The sequence below is a fragment of the Herpailurus yagouaroundi genome, unplaced genomic scaffold (genome assembly GCF_014898765.1).
Source record: "Herpailurus yagouaroundi ecotype Mexico unplaced genomic scaffold, PumYag 196, whole genome shotgun sequence".
Classification (NCBI taxonomy): domain Eukaryota; kingdom Metazoa; phylum Chordata; class Mammalia; order Carnivora; family Felidae; genus Herpailurus; species Herpailurus yagouaroundi.
The window spans coordinates 11,902,496-11,923,147 of record NW_024412427.1 but is presented as its reverse complement, the minus strand read 5'-3'; the positions used below and the strand labels follow the sequence as shown (position 1 = coordinate 11,923,147).

The 20,652-nt window shown below is 47.2% G+C and overlaps 1 protein-coding gene across 3 annotated transcripts in view; it reads left to right on the top strand.

Annotated features, from left to right (window-relative positions):
• The first annotated feature begins 4,429 nt into the window (after positions 1-4,429).
• The window catches only part of ZNF341 (zinc finger protein 341), a 46,460-nt gene continuing 30,237 nt past the window's right edge, over positions 4,430-20,652 (top strand). Inside the window, exons 1-5 of one of the 3 annotated variants that reach the window (XM_040447304.1) lie at positions 4,430-4,534; positions 9,806-9,916; positions 11,781-11,977; positions 15,339-15,488; positions 18,871-19,122. In XM_040447304.1, the coding sequence (XP_040303238.1) occupies positions 4,504-4,534; positions 9,806-9,916; positions 11,781-11,977; positions 15,339-15,488; positions 18,871-19,122 (741 nt within the window). In that variant the 5' untranslated portion in view covers positions 4,430-4,503. The remainder of the gene's footprint in view (positions 4,535-9,805; positions 9,917-11,780; positions 11,978-15,338; positions 15,489-18,870; positions 19,123-20,652) is intronic. The other 2 variants (XM_040447306.1, XM_040447305.1) reach the window with 2 other exon arrangements.

Sequence of the window (20,652 nt, the reverse complement as noted above, 5' to 3'; positions counted from 1 at the left end):
TCTTTCTTTCTTTCTTTCTTTCTTTCTTTCTTTCTTTCTTTCTTTCTCTCTCTCTCTCTTTCTTTCTTTCTTTCCAGTAATGGTGGACTGGTTTATTCAGTTAATCCTCTGAAAATAGTGGCAATGTTAGATAACGTTTATAGGTGGCTGTCTTGTTGTGTCTTCACATAGTCTTCCCTCTGTATGTACCTGTGTCCAAATTTCCTCTTTTTATAAGGACATGTTGGATTAGGACCTACCTATATGATACATAACCTCATTTAATCTTAGTTACTTCTTTAAGGGCCCTATCTCTAAATATAGTCACATTCTGAGGTACTAGGGGGTTAGAATGTCAGCATATGAATTCTTGGGAGACCCAATTCAGCCCATAGCAACTACCATGTCTTGCTATCTCCTACCAATAACAATGAACAAGATGTCAGGGCCCAGTACTGCTATGTGTGTCCTAATTTCCTTTCCCTTGCAGCTAGGAATCTGGTTTAAGCTGCTCATGATGTCTCTCCTCCCCACGGAGAAAGTTTACTTTTCTGGGATGGTTGGAGCACTCATTGTGGAGAGCAACACTGGAAGTTTCCCAAACTTTCCCTCCTCCCTGCTTGGCTCCATACCTAGAATTACTATGTTACTTATACCAGGACTCTCTAAGCTGTGATTTGATTCAGTTCAGTGCCAACCAGCTGGTCCCAGGGAAATGGGACCTAGGACTGGTAGATTTGGGTGGAGGAAGAGATGAAGGCGAGGAGCAGAAAGTTGAGAGCAGGGGGCAGCCTGAATGGGGAGCCTCATGGAGATGGGTTCAACATCCCTGAAAGCTCATTCAGGTGTTATATCAGTCAGGTAGTCAAGTAAGGAGCATTTCACAGGTTACTCTGCATCAAGCTTTGAGTTCCAACCAACCAGGATGGATCAAGTGCCTCCCCAGCTCAGAGAGCTCCTTTTGATGGGGTGGAGAAACTGGGGGTTTCCAAGAAAAGCATCACATGACAGCAGTAGTACCAGGTACTGTGAGAAACTGGAACAGCAAGGGAGGGATGGATCCTATCTAGGCAGATCAGGGAAAGCTTTTTAGAGGGGGCACAAAGGCAAGCTTGTGGTGTCCCAATGAGGGTGGAAGAATAGCATTTTGGTAAGAGAGAACAGCATTTGCAAAGGCCTGAAGAGCAGATAAAAATCAACGATATGCATATGCACCCAGATATATGAAAATGTATGGAAAGTTGCCAAGACTTGTGTTGGTGGAATCTTTTACTGTCATGTTCTTGTATCCATACCTCACTTATCCTCGGTTGCCCCTTTACAGTCCTTGGCCTCCTTTCATTTTGGCCTCAGAGTCCGCCTTTGCCCAAGATGATTGAGCTGATAAGCTCTGCGTGTTTCCTTTTCTCCATATGACTCCATCTCATTTCTCAAGTCCACCTCCTCAGAGAGTCCCTCCCTGACCACCCAGACAGTAGTTTCCTTTCCTCCAGGAAAAAAATTGAAAAAAAATAAAAATAAATAAATAAATAAATATATATATATATATAGAGAGAGAGAGAGAGAGAGAGAGTCACAGAACATTTCTCTCTCTCTTTTTTTTTCTTGTTACAGCCCATCTTGCCTGCTGGACGATGACTCCATGAAAGCAAGGATTTTTGTCTTTTTATTCATGGCTGTGTCCCCAGCATCTAGAACAATGTCTAACACAATACGTACATAGTAAGTATTTTAAGTTATAGTTAACCTTGAACAACACAGGTTTGAACTGTGCAGGTCCACTTTTATGTGGATTTTTCACAGTACAGTGCTGTAAATATTTTTTCTCTTATTTATGATTTTCTCTCTCTTTTTGTAAGATTTTATTTTTTATTATTTTTTTTAAGATTTTATTTTTTATTTTATTTTATTAAAAAAATTTTTTTTTTCAACGTTTATTTATTTTTGGAACAGAGAGAGACAGAGCATGAACTGGGGAGGGGCAGAGAGAGAGGGAGACACAGAATCAGAAACAGGCTCCAGTCTCCGAGCCATCAGCCCAGAGCCTGACACGGGGCTCGAACTCACGGACCGCAAGATCGTGACCTGGCTGAAGTCGGACGCTTAACCGACTGCGCCACCCAGGCGCCCCTAAGATTTTATTTTTTAAAGTAATCTCTACACCCAACTCAGGGCTGGAACTCAACCCCAAGATCAAGAGTCGCATGCTGTAGTGACTAAGGCACCCCTTTAAAGATTTACTTTTTTAAAGTTTTTATTTATTTATTTTGAGGGAGAGAGAGTGAGCAGGGGAGAGGCAGAGAGAGAGAGAGAGAGAGAGAGAGAGAGAGAGAGGGAGGGAGAATCCCACTCATGCTCCACACTGTCAGCTCAGAGCCCAACATGGGGCTTTATTTCATGAACTATGAGATCATGACCTGAACTGAAATTGAGGGTCAGACACTTAACCGACCGAGCCACCCAGGAGCCCTTAGTTTTATTTTTTAACTAATCTCTAAACCTGACGTGAGGCTCAAACTCACAAGCCCGAGATCAAGAGTCACATGTTCTATGTACTGGACCAGCCAGGCACCCCTCTTCCTTAAGATTTTCTTAATAACATTTTCTTTTTTTCTAGTTTACTTTATTGTAAGAGTACAGTATATATTACATGTAACATACAGAATATTTGCTAACCAACAGTTTATGTTATTGGTCAATAGTAGGCTATTAGTAGTTAGATTTGGGGGGAGTCAAAAGTTATACACAGAATTTTCAACTGTGTTCAGGGTTGGTGCCCCCCCCCATGATGTTCAAGGGTCAATTCTAATTAAATGAATGTGCACGTATTAATATATTACTTAAATAATTGTTTAAAAGAACAGTTATGTTGAGAAGCTCTTGAAGGGGATAGATAATGAGACTCTAAGGCCATTGGATCAATGGTGATGTTAAAGGAAAGACATGGAGGAGGAAGCCTGGCCTCACTCCTGCTAGAGAGTCAATGGGAAGGAGGGTTTAGGGCTTGAGGAGGGCCCTAGGTCTCCAAGGTTCCCAGGAAAGAGGGTGAGGCATACAATCTGGGAAAAGGGTAGGTTCTCTGTGGTGGACATTTGCTCAGGGCTTGCTGTGCAGGGGAGAATAGGAAGGGGAAGGGGTGTAGTGCTGGGGGGGACAGGTGGTATTCTGGGTAAGATGGGGAGTTCACCAGCAGAAATGAGCCTTGAGGGGGCGTGTAGACAAAGGATCTGTGAGGCAACTTATCAGGAGCAGTGGCTGGTAATGTTCCACAAGGGTAAAGTACTCTTGAACAAATATTTTTTTTACTTTTAGGAGTTAATATATTTACTTAGTGAATATCAGAAAATGAAGGTTGTGATTTTTATGGTTATTGCTTTAGATGAGTCTAAAATAGGTTAAAAAAAAACAAAACAAAACACAAAAACAATGAGAACATTTAGAGTCAGATCCATGGTAGTCCAATGCGAGGATTTGGCTACATTCATAGGAGAGAGAATGATTGATGGCACCTCTCTGGTTTCCTCTCCCCGCCACACACTCCCCAACTCTTCCTTGTGACCCAAGTATACTCCTTTGGAAACACTATCACACCTTGTTATTAAGTAATTTTTAAGATTTAATGTTTGTCTGCTCCCTCCATCCCTAACTCCATGGGAAAGGAACACTGCATCCTGGAGGTATTATAGGACTAGGTGCACAGTAAGCCCTCAGTGGCTGATGGAGCATGAACAAGGAAGAGAGAAGGGCATGAGATGGGGGGAGGGAGGGATAGGGGGAATCGCTAGAACAGCTGGATAGGCTTTCTATAAGGCTGGGCTGGAGGTTCCTGAGGTAGGTATTGGGGGTTTACTGACAGAATGGAATCTCTAGGAGGCAGGATGGAGGTCTGCTCATTCCCAAAAGGTGGAAATGGGGGTTTAAGCAACAGTCATGGGTGAATATCTGCGATGATGGGAGATGAAGACCAAGCTGAGATGGGAAACACTTCATGAGACAGGTGGCTCCCAATAGGCAGAGATGGGGCTCACTGTGGTTGGAGGCAAATGAGAAGGGGTGGGAATCAGTGTTGCATAGCTGAGGCAGGGGTCTTGTGTTACGTGGAGGTCCTAGTGACAGAGCTGGGTGGTCCGGGTTAGGTGGGGGATACTCTGTGCGGTGGATATAAGTTCCATGTTGCAAAATTGGGGGTCTCACTTGCAGGGGTGGGGGTGGCAAGTCCACTGTGGCAGAGATGGAGGTCCAGATAATATTACGGATCTAATACTCAACTGGGAGGTCCCCTGTGTGCGTCTGGGATGCGGTCCGTGTGCAGAGTTGCGGGTTCAAGTAAGACAGGGATGGGGGTCCACGTGCCCCAGTGACTGGGTTACCAAGGCGGCCCAGGGGAAGGGGCCATGGCTGAGTTTCAAGGACAGGGGGCTCGGCGGCGACTCCCGAGCGCCCCCTGGCGGCCCTGATTCCGCCGCGGCTCCCACAATGCTCACGTAGCCCCGCAGCGACTCTGGAGACGGCGGCGGCTCCAAGATGGCGCAGACGATTTTCGAGGCCCTGGAGGGTGAGCAGCGGCGGAGCCGGGGGAGGCGGCTGTTCCGCGTTGCACCCCCTCCCGCCGCGTCCTCGCAGCGCCCGGCCCAGGGCGCGCGGCGGCCGCGGGGCGGAGGGCGCCGGGACCGGAACAGCCGCGGGGCGGGAGGGGCACGGACGGGAACAGCCGCGGGAGCCGAGGCCCGGCGGTGGGGGGGTGGGCAACGGAACCGGAACAGCGGCAGAGCTAGGGCACAGTGGCGGGGGGCGGGGGCATCGGAGCAGAACAGCCGCGGGAGCCGAGGCTCGGCGCTGGGGGGACAACGGGACAGGAAGAGCGGGGAGGGAACGCCCTGGGGGCGAGCACGGGGCAGAGCTGCCGGGGAGGCATGGCCGGGGCCTTGGTCGTGGGGGAGGCCTCGGACAGGAACAGCGTCCACCCGCGAGGGCCTCGGGCCGGCGCGGGAGGGATTTCCTGGAGGGAACAGCCGGGGAGCCCGCGCACCCGCCAGGCCTGGAAGAGCTCGACGAAGGGTGCCGCTCCCGGGGGGGACAATGGTTCGAGGGCGGGAGGGGCGTGGGGGCCGAAGCAGCCGAGCCAGGAGTCCTGACCACGAAGAACTTGCCTTGAGCGCCAACTGTGCCTCGTTCCCTGACATAGTCTCAAAATCAGACCTGGAAGGGATAGGTGCTACCTGTGCGCAAGGCCAGGACTTCGTGCGCACAGACCCAAAACAACAAACACTAGGTGCCTATTTTGTGCGCTGTGCTGGGGTGCTGAATTTTATAAACTCAGACCAAGAAACGATGAGTATATGGGTGTCAACGGTGTGCTTGGCTGGAACACAGTGCCCTCAGACGGAAACCTATAAACCCTGGGCACCAACTGATGGTCCTGTGCTTTGCAGGTTCCTAACATGGAGGTGGGTCTCAGACCCAGGGAACTGTGGGTTTTGGAGACAAAACACTGAAGGCCTCCATATGCACTCCTGGACATGGGTGGGTGGGAAGGAGCCTTACTGGCTTCAGGGCCGTGGTGCAGAGTAGATACAGGGGGGGATACAGACTGGAGAGGTGTGAATGTTCTTGGAGAGGTGTGATAACATCAGTGTGCACATAATTAGGGTGCAGACTGAAAGTTGGCCCGACTAGTGGTATGTAGCTGAGACTGAGCCCCTTAGGAGATCTCTATGATGTCCCTTCACTTCTTGGGGGATCAGAGTTCTCACCATAAAATGTAGGTAACCCTCACCCCATCTGGAGAGTTTCTATTTCAAGAATACTCACTGAGCCAAACACATTTCCTGCCCCACAGTGGGGGGCAGGGAGGAGGCATAAAGAAATTATAGAACAAGCAAATATTGTAATTCTAGAATTATAGAAAAGTTAAGCCATAAAAGATTATCTTAGCTGGCATTTAGTGCTGATGTGGGTGATGGATGTGGAGGGCCAGGGTCAGTGTCAGGATCTGGGAGACCAACAGAATGGGGTGAGGCCTACTTTCTCTTTAGGTTCCATGGACGTCCTAGATGTTTGAATTTGTTCATGTACTGAGTGATGAGGAAATTAGAAGAAAAATCAGTTCCTAGAACAGTGTGGTACATGCTGGGCTTGGGCAAGGACAGCAGAACTGTGGGGATCCAGAGGTGACCCAGACAGTAGGAACTGCATTTGCAAAGCCCTGGGAGGAAGAGAGGTCTTCTAGGATTCACAGAAGTTCGTGTGAACCAGGAGCTAGAAATGAGATTTCTGAACTTTATCTTGGAATCAGTGTGGAACCAAGAAAGGGTTTTCAGCAGGGGAGCAACACAATCTGATGTATGTTTTATAAAGTTCACTCAGGCTGCTCTGAGAACACACTGGAGGGGGCCAGAGTGGCAGCTGGGAGGTGAGTGAAGTAGCTGCAGTTGTCCTGCTGAGAACCGATGGTGGCCTGGGCCCCAGGGGGGGACAGCCTCTCAGATGGAAGAAAGTGGATCTGAGAGAGGCAGTGGGAGCAGAATAGGCCAGATTTGCTGAGGGACTAGAAATGAGAAGAGGGCCGGGAAATAGGTTGGGGAAAGAGCGAAGGGGTGCTCCGGGGGCTGTGGCTGGGTGAATGGTGGTACCTGTTCTTGCTTATGAGGATTATTGGAAGAGGGAAAATTGAGGGGTGAGAGTGTCACATTTAGCTTGATTTCCATTTTAGATGGGCAGTATTTAAAAAAAAAAAAAAAAACCTTTTTCATTTTTAGCAGTCTTAGGTTCACAACTAAGTTGAGAGGCAGGTACAGAGATTTCCTGTGTACCCTCTCATCTCACACATGACTAGCCTCCCCCATTCTCCACGTAATTCGCCAGAATGGTACATTTGCTGCCAAGGATGAATCCACATTGACCCATCGTAATCACCCAAGTCCATGGTTTGTCTTAAGGTTCACTCTTAACATTTTTTTTTTGTTTGTTTAACATTTATTTATTTTTGAGACAGAGAGAGAGCATGAACAGGGGAGGGTCAGAGAAAGAGGGAGACACAGAATCTGAAACAGGCTCTGAGCTGTCAGTACAGAGCCTGAGGCGGGGCTCGAACCCACAAACTGTGAGATTATGACCTGAGCCAAAGTCAGACGCTTAACCAACTGAGCCACCCAGGGACCCCTATTTATTTATTTTTAAACTTTTTATTTTTTATTTCAGAGAAAGAGCAAGCAGGGAAGAGGGACAGAGAGAGAGAGAGAGAGAGAGAGAGAGAGAGAGAGAGAGAGAGAGAATCTTAAGCAGGCTCCATACTCAGTGAGGAGCCCCACGTGGGGCTCAATCCCATGACCCTGGGATCATGTTCTGAGCTGAAATCAGGAGTCGGACACTCAACTGACTGAGCAACCCAGGCACCCTGACAGGCAGTATTTTTTATATTTATATTTATGTTTTTAAAATATTTGTTTGTTTTTGAGAGAGAGCGTGCGTGAGTGGGGGAGGCACAGAGAGAGGGAGACAGGATCAGAAAAGCACAGAGCCTAATGTGCGGCTCCAACTCCCAAACTGTGAGATCACCACCTGAGCTGAAGTCGGACGCTTAACCAGCTGAGCCACCCAGGCACTCCCAGGCAGTATTTTTTAAATAAAATATTTTATTTTGAAATCATTCTTTTTTTTTTCATAAATTCGCATGTGGTTGTAAGAAATAATAATAGAGAGATTCCATGTACTCTTTACTAGTTTTCCTCAATGTAACATTGTGCAAAACTATTTTATAACACAACATGCAGAACAGTTCCCTCACTGTCAGGTGTTGCCCATTTATAGCCACACCCACCTCTTTCCCCTCTCCCCTCATCTCTGATGTCTGTCCACCACTGATCTGTTCTTCAGTTCTAAAGTTTTTGTCTTTTCAAGAATGTTATGTAAATGGGATCATATAGTATATGACCTTTGAGATTGGCTTTTTTCACTTATAATTCCCTGGAGAGTCACCCAAGTTATTGTGTATGTCACTAGTGTGTTCCTTTTTATTGCTGAGTCATGTTCCACAGTGGGATATACCAGTGTGTTTAATCATTCACCCGTTGAAGGACATCTGAGTTTCCAGTTTTTTACTATTATGAATAAATAGTAGTACGAATGCTCATGTGCAGGTTTGAATACAAATGCTAATATACTCACAATCTTGCATAAAATGGATTTACTGAAGCTCATCCAGGGGAGCAAACCCCAGGTTTGAGACTCCAGATTTGGGGGACAACTAGATGGGGGGGGGTGAGTGAGTCTCCCCAGGGAGAGTGTAAGAGGGAAAGGAGAGAGAATCCGGACAGAAGGAACCTTTCAAAATAGAAACTTTAGGGGACTGACAGAAAAGAGCAAAGGAGTCTGGGAAGGAGTGAGCAAAGGTGGGAGAAGACCCAGGAGGGGGGTATCCTAGAGCAGGAGAAGGGAGTGTTTCAAGGAAGGAACATCCAATGCTGACAGGTTTCTTTGGTGATTTTTGTGGAATGCTGGGGGTCAGAGCCTCACGAAGTGGGTGGAGGAGTATCGGGAGGTGGGCAGAGGAGATGGAGGGATGCTTGATGTTGAAGGAAGGAGAGATAGGAATATAGGTTCAAGAGAGGGCATTCTAGAGAGACCTGAGCGTGTGTAGCTGTTGATGGGAAGGAAAGGTTGCTGGCATACTGTGAAACAAGGGACCAGTTGGTGGAGAGTGGTTTCTGAGGGAGTAGGAGGGGTTGGAGGGAAGAGCTGGTCTCAGGAAAGACACAGCAAGCATTGTGACAAGAGAAAATATGAATTCACCTTGGCTGCAGGAACTAATGGTTCTAATTTGCATTGCCTTTAGAAGCTGGGGCAGGGGTCCAGGTAAAAGCTGAGAGGTTGGAAGCAGAGCACTGGCTGTGGGGACAGAGAGAAGGAGGCACTCTCTGGGTTTTTTGGAGAGGGAGGTAATGTGCTTTGGTGGCCACTTCGATGTGAGAACACCTGTCCTCCAGCTGGGGACATGGCTAGATAATGTTCTACCGTGAACCTCGGCAGTGACAATGGATTGGAAAACATGGAAGCACTCGGCTTCTCACGGGTGTCCCCACCATCAGTTCAGATTACACTGGTTACTGAGGAACTGAAAAGACAAGCACATGTTGGAAAACAAGGGAAGCAAGGATGGCCAAGTGCACAAATAAATTTGTTGTGGGGTGGGTGGAATAGGGTGGGGAGGACTTGGTAACATGATTTGTGGAGGGGCTATGTGATTTAGGATCAGACTCTCCAAGAGGAAGAGAGAAGCCCAATCTAGTAGTGGCTTAAACAGGCTAGTAGTTTATTTCTTTATTTCTCTCATATGGAAGTCCAGAGGAAGACGGTCCAGAGCTACAAAGGTGGCTGTGTCCTACAAGGTTCCCAGAGGCCCAGGATCGTTTCCAGCTTTTTGCCCTGCAATCCCTAGGGTATCACCCTTGTCCTCATGATCTGGGATGGTGGCTAGATTATTCACTATCATATTCTTGTTCTAGGAAGCAGGATGGAGGATGGGGAAGAGAAGGACATCATGTGCCAGGCAGTTTTAAGAAAACTTTCTAGATGCTGCCATAGAACACCTTTCCTTATATCCCATTGTCCAGAATTTAGACATTCTGTAGCTGCAAGAGCATCTGGGAAGTGTGATCTTTATTGTGGGGCCATATTTTCAGCCAAAAACCTTGGGTTCTACTGCAGTGGAAGTAGGAGAGAATGTGCATCGGGGCACAGCCAACTGTCTTTGCCACAGAGGCCTTGCATTGGGTCTGGCTTGTAAGGGTGAAGTCAGAGACACCGTTTTGTTGTTGCTGTTTTTCAGGAATGGACAATCAGACTGTCCTGGCGGTCCAGTCATTGTTGGATGGCCAAGGAGCAGTCCCTGATCCAACAGGCCAGAGTGTCAATGCACCTCCTACTATCCAGCCACTGGGTGAGTATCTGCTCAGGTTCACCAGTGGGAAGGGTGAGTAACTCCCTGTGAAAAACAGGTGGGGCTCCTGAGAGCATATGGGAATGAATTGCCTACTGTGGTCCCCAGGATGTCCTCTGGTGTCTGAATCCTCTCCCCTCTCCCAGCCTGGATTTTCAGGCTCATGCTTTTCTCTGCTTAGCAATGAGGACACGCTTTCTCAATCATTTAGTGAACGTGGGGATTGTGACATAGGGAAGGTCTAGGCAGTGGAGCTTGGCAGTGGTTGTACCTTTGACCCAGAAGTTATTTCTCAGCCTCCCTTCTATGGAAAGAACAGGCTGAGCATGAATCTCCAGTTTACTAGCCAGGCCCCTGAGACAGAGAGAGAAAGTAAGGAACTTTAAAGCCCTGTGTGAATCTGTGTATTTATTCATTCCACAAACAGTTTTGAATACTTGGGAACCATTCTGGGCACAGAGAGATGCCCACCTGGGTTTGAATCCTTATTCCCATAGTTCCTGGCTCTATGACCTTGGACACAAGTAGGTTAGCTTCTCTGTGCCCCAGTTTCCACATCTGTAAAGTGAGGATAATAGCCTTGCCTCGTAGAAGCCTTGTGAGGACACTTGGGATTTACCTTCAGCCGTTGTAAATAAGAAACGTGAGTTTCTTGTGGTTTGTACAGATGAAAGTTTATTTCTCTGTTACATGAAGTCCTGATGTGCATTTGGGGTGGGGATGGTGAGACTCAGACCCTTTTTTCTTTTGGTTCTGTTGCCCTCTATCTGCAGTCTATGTTGGCTGCTCCAGCTTTTCACTTTCATTTCCACATTGTAGCCAACACAAAGGGAAGAAAGAACTTCCTTTTAAAAGGAAGTTGCATAGGGGCGCTTGGGTGCCTCAGTCACTTAAGTGCCCGACTCTTGATCTCAGCTCAGGTCTTGATCTCAGGGTCCTGGGTTCAGGCCCCCACTGGGCATGAAGCCTACTTTTAAAAAAAGAAAAAAAAAAAAAAAAAAAAGAAAGGAAGTTGCATAGGCAGTATACTGTTGCCCTTGTCCTATTGGTCAGAATTTGGTCACATGACATGTTTAGCTGCAAAGGCTGGGAAATACAGTCTTTAACGAGATGGTCATGTTTCCCACTAAAATTTGTATTACTGTCTAAGAAGGAAGAGTAAATACTGAATGACAAATAGACATTCCTGCCATAACATGTCAAGTGCTTGGCACAGTGCATGGCCTGTGGTAGACCCCCTCAATGGGTGGTGTCAGCTATAGCTAATCATTCATTTAGTCTTCCACTCATTCAACAAATATGCCAGGATTATTGCAGTTCTGGTAGCAAGTAAGACTTATTTCCTCCCTTTCAGGGGACTCATAGTCTGGTGGTGCTGGGAAAAGTGTGATATGCGAGGAGCTGTGGTGACTAGCTTTAGGAAGGCTTCCTGACATTTGAGCAGAATCTTGCAGAATGAGTTGTTCTGAGAGAAGCAGCTTGGCAGAGAGAACAGGGCCTGCGGAGACATAGAAAGTCATGTAGGCCATTTGGGGACTGGTGAACAAACTCAGGCAGGATAAAAATTCCGAATATCTCAACTTTGAAGTGCACCCACTCTACTATTTCTTGATTTCTGATTTTTTGATACCTGGGTAGTTGTGGCTGGATGTTCCTGCAGGTGCCTATGTGGTTTTGAAATCTCCCAGGAAGCACAATCTTGACATTTGTTACACGCACACTGAGTCATGGGTTGCTGTTAGGTTTGCCATGCTTATGGTCCAGCCGCAGGTTTTGTCCTGTTTCTTATTGTGATGCCCTCTCATTTATCTTCCCTTTTATCATTGTTCCTCTCCCTCTGCTACTGTATGGATGTGACCCCTAGATGATGAGGATGTCTTTCTCTGCGGGAAGTGTAAGAAGCAGTTCAACTCGCTGCCAGCATTTATGACCCACAAGCGGGAACAGTGCCAGGGGAATGCCCCACCCTTGGCCACAGTCTCACTGGCCACCAATAGCATCTACACGCCTTCAGCAGCACCCACAGCAGTCCAGCAGGCCCCACCTCCTGCCAATCGCCAGGTATTCGTTCGTTTGTTTGTTCATTCATCTGTTCAAGTCTTTTTTTGAGCATCCACTATGTGTCAGGCACTGTGTGGGCACTGTTTTGGACACGTACTTTTTTCAGGATGTTAAGCGCAGAGAGATGGGAGGTTTTGCCATTTTGTATATGGTACTTGGGGAAGAGCTCTGGGAAGAGGTGCCATATGAGCAGAGACCTAAGGAGGTGAGGGAACGAGTCATGCTGCTACTTTGGGGAAGAATATTCCGGGAGGAGCTATCCGCAAGTACAAAGGCCCTGAGGTGGGAGTATGCTGGGTTTATTCCAGGAACAGCAAGGAGGTAGAGTGGCCGGAGCTGAATAAGTGAGGAGGAGGGTGGGAGATGATATGATCAGACAAGGCAATAGGGGGATCCTGGTGAGCATGTGGGCCTTACGGGCTTTTATCCTGAGTGAGATGGGAGCCTTTGCAAGGTTTTGAACACAAGAGGGACATAGTCTGGTTTACACCTGAACTAGATTACTCCGACTGCTGTACAGAGAATAGATTTTGATGAGAGTCAAGAGAGAGACCCAGGAAACGCGTTAGGGGGCCATTGTACCAATCCAGGCAGTAGGTGGTGGTGGCTCGACCAGGACGGTGGCAGTGGCGGTGGAGAGAAGGGAGGAGGTTTTGGAAGTATTTTGAAGGTGGAGCCACTAGAGTTTGTGGATGCATTGGATGTGAGAGATGAGATCAGGAGGAGTCCAGGGTGATCCATGGCAGAGGTGGAATTGCCATTTACTGAAGTGGAGGAAACAGCAAGATTTGGTGGGGCTGTCAGGAGTTCAGCTGGTTATGCTGGATTTGAGATGCCCATTGGACCTTTAAGTGGAGGTGGTAAAGATGCAGACAGATAACATAGGTCTGGAGGTCAGGGGAGAACAGAACACCCTGGGTCAGGGGCTCTTAAAGGGATTAAAGAATTCTTAGAAAAGAGTCTGGACAGGGGCACCTGGTGGCTCAGTCGGTTAAGTGTCTGACTTCGGCTCAGGTCATGACCTCACCGGTTCATGAGTCCGAGCCCGCGTCGGTCTCTTTGCTGCTAGCCTGGAGCCTGCTTCAGATTCTGTGTCTCCCTCTCTCTCTCCGCCCTTCCCCCACGCACACTCTGTCTCTCTTGAAAATAAATATTAAAAAAATTTTTTTTTAAAAAGAGGCTGGACATGTCTCAGGATGCCAGGTCAGGAGGTCAAATTTCCTTCTGTCTTCCTCTTATCTCCTTATTCCTTTAAAACATCATCTCCAAACAGGGGCGCCTGGGTGGCTCTGTCAGTGAAGCGTCCGACTTCGTCTCAGGTCATGATCTCACGGTTCATGGGTTTGAGCCCCATGTTGGGCTCTGTGGTGACAGCTCAGAGCCTGGAGCCTGCTTCAGATTCTGTGTCTCCCTCTCTCTCTGCCCCTCCCCCGCTCTCGCTCTGTCTCTGTCTCTCTCAAAAATAAAGATTAAAAAAAAACTTTATCGGGGCACCTGGGTGGCGCAGTCGGTTAAGCATCCGACTTCAGCCAGGTCACGATCTCGCGGTCCGGGAGTTCGAGCCCCGCGTCAGGCCCTGGGCTGATGGCTCAGAGCCTGGAGCCTGTTTCCGATTCTGTGTCTCCCTCTCTCTCTGCCCCTCCCCCGTTCATGCTCTGTCTCTCTCTGTCCTAAAAATAAATAAACGTTGGAAAAAAAAAAAAAACAAAACTTTATCTCCAAACAAAAAACATATCTCTATCTATTGTATAGACATAATTCCTGCCATCAGAATAAAAGCATTCACCCCCAGATTCAAAGGACTTGCAGACTGAAACTTCTCAGGTTGCCACAGACATCTAACACAAAGCATAATGATTCTTCCCACTTCTTGATTATGAGTTTGTTAGCAGAAAATATTCCCTCTCCCCACCCCACCGTTTTTTGTTTTTTGTTTTTTTTTCCAGTAAAAGGAGAGCGGGAAATTCCTTTACTCCTGGGCAAGGACATAACTTTAGAACATAAGCAGTTGGCCCATAGGCAGACTTGAATCCCTGCTAAGTGACTTGGATGGACGTGGATATCTTTTCCCATTTTTTGTCAGCCTAACTAACGCATGTGACATTGTAAAAATACTTGTGAGCCAGGATCTACATTGCCTTTCCCGGCCATAACATGGGGCATCATCTAACCTACCCAGGCTGTCCTTACGTGGTTGAGGGACTCTGGGGTCCGGGGGCCAGCTGCCGTGTCCCCAGAGGTCCCAAAGAAACAGGTGACCTAGGATGATGCCAAGAGCCTGTCAGTAAAGAAAAGCAACAAATAAAATAAAAACCCTTTACTTCTACTTTGAGAAGTCACTGTATGTTTGACACTCTCTTGTAGGGTCTGCCTCTCGTCCTCACCAGTACCCTCGAGAGCATATTATTTTTATTATCAATTTGTATGTTTGCAAGTAATACATATTTCCCATCTCCACTTTAAAAGTTAGAATGTTACAAATCAAGGTCCCTTTGGCACTATTCCTTTTCTCTGCCCCCCAGCTAACTATTGAAGGGTATCCTTCTTGATCTTTTTTTCTTTCTTAAGTTTATTTATTTATTTTGAGAGAGAGAGTGTGTGTGTGCACACATGGGAGGGAGTGGGGGAGAGATGGAGGGGTAGAGAATCCCAAGCAGTTTCTGCACGGTCAGTGCAGAGCCCAGTGTGGGGCTCAGACTCACGCACGGTGAGATCATGACCTGAGCTGAAATCAAGAATCAGATGCTTAACTGACTGAACCATTCAGGCACCCTTTGACCTTTTGAGATACTTTCACATACTTATTTAAGTGCCCACAGGAATTATATAGTACTTTTAATAGTACAATAGTACTTTTGTTTTAGAATTTTTAAATTAAGAATACGTAATCTGCATGTTGTTATGTAATTTTATTTTTCGTGCAGTACTTTTTATCTGCTGTGTAGTATTCTGTCTTATGACTGTATTGTATTTTTTACTCCATTTCCCCTTTGATGGACACCAAAGTTGTTTCCAGTTATTCACTATTAGACATAAGGCTGCATAGAATACCCTTGTTCATAGACTCCCTGTGAAATGTGTGAGTGTTTCTCTAGGAGAGATACCAGGAAGTATTATTGCTGGGTCATGGAGTATTTATCTTACAGGGAGGTATGACTTATTCTCATTTCATAGATAAGGAAACGGAAGTTCAGAGAAGTAGAGTGACTTGCCCAGGGCCACACAGCAGGGAGAAGCAGAGGTGGAAATGAAATGCAGGTCTATGGGATTCCAGAACCCAAGTCTTTTGCATCATGCACTGTTTCCTTCCAGAGCCTCAGACATGTCCATTCTCTGTCTCTTTCTCATTCACACTACTCAGATCTCCACGTACATTACAGTACCCCCATCCCCGCTGATCCAGACGCTGGTGCAGGGAAACATCTTGGTGAGCGATGATGTGCTCATGTCTGCCATGTCAGCCTTCACGTCTCTGGACCAGCCCATGCCCCAGGGCCCCCCACCCGTGCAGGTAAGGACGGGGCCAGCTTCTTAGGGGGTCTTGATTCTAGGACTACATGTTAACTGCTATGGATTCAGAACCTTGTAGAAAGAAGAGGGGTTGGCCTTAGCTCTCTCTCATGCTGAAGAGAGACTGTCAGTAGCACCTTGGCCTGCCCCACTGTGGGTAGGGAAGCTGTCATTTCATTCGGGATCCAGAACATTACTTTGGGGTTTCATTGCCATTATCTGGCTACTTTGACTCCTTTTTTTTTTTTTTTTTTAAATAAGTAGGCTCCATGCCCGGTGTGGGGCTTGTACTCATGACCTCACAACCCCAAGATCAGGAGTCACATGATCTCCTGACTAAGACAGCCAGGCACCCCTCCTATTTTTATTCTTAACAGAAATATTTCATGTCCATTGGGAAACAATAGAAAATACACAATAGGAAAATAAAAACAAAGTTTAATTACTCATAATCTGGAAACTAGAGAGACATGGTAACTGACTATAATGTATAGTTCTCTTTTGTTTTTTGTTTTTTTGCCTGCTCTACTGACTGAGCCAGCCAGGTGTCCCTGATCACTCTATTCTTTTTGCAACCTTTCTGTAGGTTTGAAAGTTTTCAGAATAAAAGTTGGGAGACACCTGGCTGACTCAGTCAGTAGAACATACGACTCTTAATCTCAGGGTTGTGAATAGCCTGTTGGGTGTAGAGATTACTTAAATCTTTTTTTTTTTTTCATTAAAAAAAAATGTTTATTTATTTATTTTGAGAGAGAGAGAGAGTGCGAGCCAGGGAAGGGCAGAGAGAGAGGGAGAGAGAGAATCCCAAGCAGGCTCCATGCTGTCAGCACAGAGGATGCGGGGCTCCGTCTCCTGAACATTGAGATCATGACCTGAGCTGAAATCAAGAGTTGGTCACTTAGCTGACTGAGCCACCTAGGCGCCCCCAAAATAAAATCTTTAAAAAAATGACAAACAAAGAATAATGGGGTGCCTGGGTGGCTCAGTCGGTTAAGCGTCCAACTCTTTGATTTCAGCTCAGGGCATAATCTCAGGGTAGTGAGATCGAGCCCCGAGTGGGGCTCTGTGCTCGCAGTAGCATCTGCTTAAGATTCTCTTTCTGCCCCTCCCCTGCATGCATATGGACGTGCTCCCTTTCTCTCTCTCTCTTTCTGTCTCTCTCTCTCTCTCTCTCTCTCTCTCTCTCAAAGAATAAAAGTTGGGAAGTCAGTCAATTAATCAACCATCCACACTCTCCACCCAAAGAAAACACTACTAGATTTTTGGTGCCTGGTTTTCCTGATCTTTGAATGCAAATAGAGATAGAAACAGCTTTTTATATAAATGCATTTATAATATACATATCCATGTAAATGGACCATGTTATACGCACTGTTCCGAAACTTGCTTTTTTTATTTTGCCTTTTGCTTAAAGTCATTATCTATGCCTACAGTTCTTTTTTTTTTTTTTTTTAACATTTATTTATTTTTTAGAGACAGAGAGAGGCAGAGCATGAGCAGGGGAGGGGGAGAGAGAGACACACACAGAATCCGAAGGAGGCTCCAGGCTCTGAGCTGTTTGTTAGCACAGAGCCCGACGTGGGGCCTGAACTCACGAACCGCAAGACCATGACCTGAGCTGAAGTCGGGCGCTCAACTGATTGAGCCACCCAGGTGCCCCTATGCCTACAATTCTATATCAGTATTTCCCAAAATGCTCCTCAGAAGAGTGGCTCCTTGGGATTTTTCTAATATAAAAAGGATCTCTGGTCAAACCAGCTTAGGGTGGAGGCATTCTACTTCTTCCCTTGCCCTGTTCCTGTTGTTTTCCTGCAACAAAACACTTTTGTTTTTTGTCATCCCAGGTTTTTCCCAAACCATGTTTGACTGTGGAACCCAGGGAACTGTAATTAAGAGGAGCACCCTTTATGAAATGCTGATCACCATCATATATATACATATGTATTTTTTTTTTTTTTTTAAGTAAACTCTTTGCCTAGCATGGGGCTTGAACTCATGACCCACAGATCAAGAACTGCATGCTCTAGGGGCACCTGGGTGGCTCAGTGCGTTGGGTATCCAACTTGGGCTCAGGTCATGATCTCATGGTTCGTGAATTCAAGCCCCACATCTGTCTTTGTGCTGACAGCTCAGAGCCTAGAGCCTGCTTTCAATTTCGTGTCTCCCTCTCTCTCTGCCCCTCCCCACTCACACTCTGTCTCTCTCCCAAATAAATACACCTTAAAAAATATATTAAAAAAAAAAAAGTATTGAATGCTCTATCAACTGAGGCGGCCAGGCATCCCTGACCACCATCATTTTAATACCTATACAAGATTCCATCATGTGTGTGGACCATCCTGTATTTAACCAGGCTTCTGCTAATGGCCATGTAGGTCACTGCCATTTTTTGCTGTTATAAAAACTACTGGAGAATCATCAAAGTACAGATATCTTTGCCCATCTGCTTGATTATTTTTGTGAAATAAGTTTCTAGAAGTCAGTGGCTGTGTTTCAGGTGTCTACAGCTACTTACACATTCAGTGCCTCTCTAGAAAGACTCCCAGGACTTGGGATGGTTGTACTAGTGGTTTATTCCTGACAAAGGATACACAGCAGGATCAGCAAGGAGAAAAGACATCAGCTGCAATCTGGAGGAATCCAGGCCTAGGTTTCTACTGTTCTTCCTCTTGTGGACATAGGGAGAAATTACGCAAAACACTTCTTTCTTAGTAATCTCCACACCCAACGTGGGGTTCGAACTTACAAACCCGAGTTCAAGACTTGTATGCTCTTACCAACTGAGCCAGCCAGGTGCCCCACAAAACGCTTTTTCCTTCAGCAGTGAAGAGCAACAATGTGTATGCATGCTTCCGCCCAAGAAGCACACCTGCAATTCAAGGGCCAGGACTTTTATTGGGGATTGGTCGTGTGGGCGCCACCGTGACCAAAAGTCCACACTCCTAGAAGGAAAGGAGGTGTTCACCATAGATCACACTGCCCGTACAACAATCTAGGTGATCTGGTACAGAGTAGTCAGTGCCCTAGTGAGCAAAACAGCCTCACCGATATAGGCAGCCTTCTACGAGGCAGGTTCTCAGATGCCGTTCAAGAGCCGGTCCTACAAGCAAGTCCTCCTAAAACAGCAACACCGGGGCTGCTGTATGGGCCCAGCCCTGTACAAGCTGGGCCATTTTTGTGGACTTTCATTGAGAAGAGGGGTAACGGCGCCTGGCTGACGCTTCCTCTGTATTCTTCCATGAGTGTTTCCGTGCCTCCTGTCAGCCCTGTCCTCTGAGCTGCCTTGTGAGGGGCTCCTCTTTCCACGTGGCTGGCTAAGACAGATGTCCTTCCTCACTGGTATCAAGAGGGTGTGGCACTTTAATTTTCTCTTCTGATTGCAGAGCAGCCTGAACATGCATTCCGCACCCAGCTACCTCTCCCAGCCTCCGCCACCTCCCCCACCCCCTCCACCACTGCCCCCACCCCCACCACCCCAGCCCCCACCCCCACCACCCCAGAGCCTGGGCCCCCCCGGGCGTCCCAACCCTGGCGGAAATGGCGTGGTTGAGGTGTACAGTGCCACGGAGCCCCTGGCTGGGAGTGGCACAGTGGAGATCCAGGCATTGGGAATGCAGCCCTACCCACCCCTGGAGGTGAGCAGAGGCCGGGGGCTTGGGGGGAGGGGAAGGAACTGGTCACGGTCATCATGGGTAACCGGAACTTTTCCTGAGCACCAGCTCTGTGCCACATGCTGTGCCTGAGACAAAATCAGATCAGGGAGAGACCATATCATGGGAGAGAATCAAGCCATTTAATTTAATCAAGCCATCATGCCCATAAACGTGAAATGCGAACCATGAGAAGGTGGCACGAAGCAGAGGGTTGTGGCAGAAATACAAGCTGCCCTCAGGAAGTCCTCAGAACAGTCAGAACACCTGTGTTTTAGGGAGAGGATTCCAAGAAGTGATCGATGTGATCATTGGTCAATGATCAGTTGACCAGTGATCAATCTTACATTTTGAACAAGCTAGATGTATGGGTTAGTTATGGCCGAGGAAGAAATAGCCACAGAACCTCAGTGGTAGATGGCAAACCGTGTTTATTGTTCTCGCATCTATGCGGCTTGCTTTGGCAACTCTGCTGATCTTGGCTGGGCTCTCCCAGGTGTCTGGAGATGGCAGCTGTCAGCTGCTCTAGGATGGCTGGGGTGGGACAAGTTGGCCGACCCGGCTCTGCTCCAACGCATCTGTTAGCCTCCAGCGGGTTAGCCAGGCATGTTCTTACTGCAGTGGTGGGGGTTCAGGAACACAAGCAGAAATGTTCGAGGGTACCTCTTGAGGCTTAGGCTTGTACAGTGTCCCGTCTGTTGGTCAAAATAGGTCACAAGGCCAGCTTAGATTTAAACAGTAAGGAAACAGATGCCACATCTTGATGGGAAAAGCTGCAAAATCACACTGCAAAGGGCATGGGTCCTGGGAGGGGTAAAGAACTGAGGCCATTATGCAATCAGTGTGCCATATGTACCACACTGATTCCCTGCTGAAGAGCTCTGAGCTGTAAGTTCAGGGTGCTAAGAGTTCAGGACCTTCCCAGACACCAGTGCTGACTCATACTCAGTCTGGCCATACAGACATTCCGTGTCGGGGAGCATGTATATCTGAAGAGAACCAGAGCAATGGGAAAATTCTACCACCAGCCATGTGATGTGATGAGAGCCTGCAGGAGATTCGCCCTAGCCTGAGGGAATAGAGCAAGCTTCCTTTTGTTGACTTAAAAAAAAATTTTTTTTTTTTGAGTCAGTGAGCTGCCAAGAGACTAAATAGTGGCCCGGTAGGTGAAGGGGCCAGCCCCGGAGGAGCCTTCCCATGGAGATGAGGGTGCTCTTTGAGCACAGGGCCTGAGTCTTCTTTGTTTTGGCAGCCTTAGCACCTAGCGGAGTACCTGGCCTGTGGTACACCCGTAGTAGGTATCTGAAAATCTGAAATAGGGCCCTCTGACTTCAGTCTCCTCTCCTCTGAAATGGGAACTCCCCTTATAGAGCTGTTGAGGGTAATGAGAGCAAACCCAGTGGCAGTCACATAATTTCTCAGTAATGACTTGAAAGGTGAATTCATCCATGTGATACCTATTTACTGAGTGCTGTATTGGTCAGGAAAGTAGGAACCCTTCTAGGTATTTCTGGC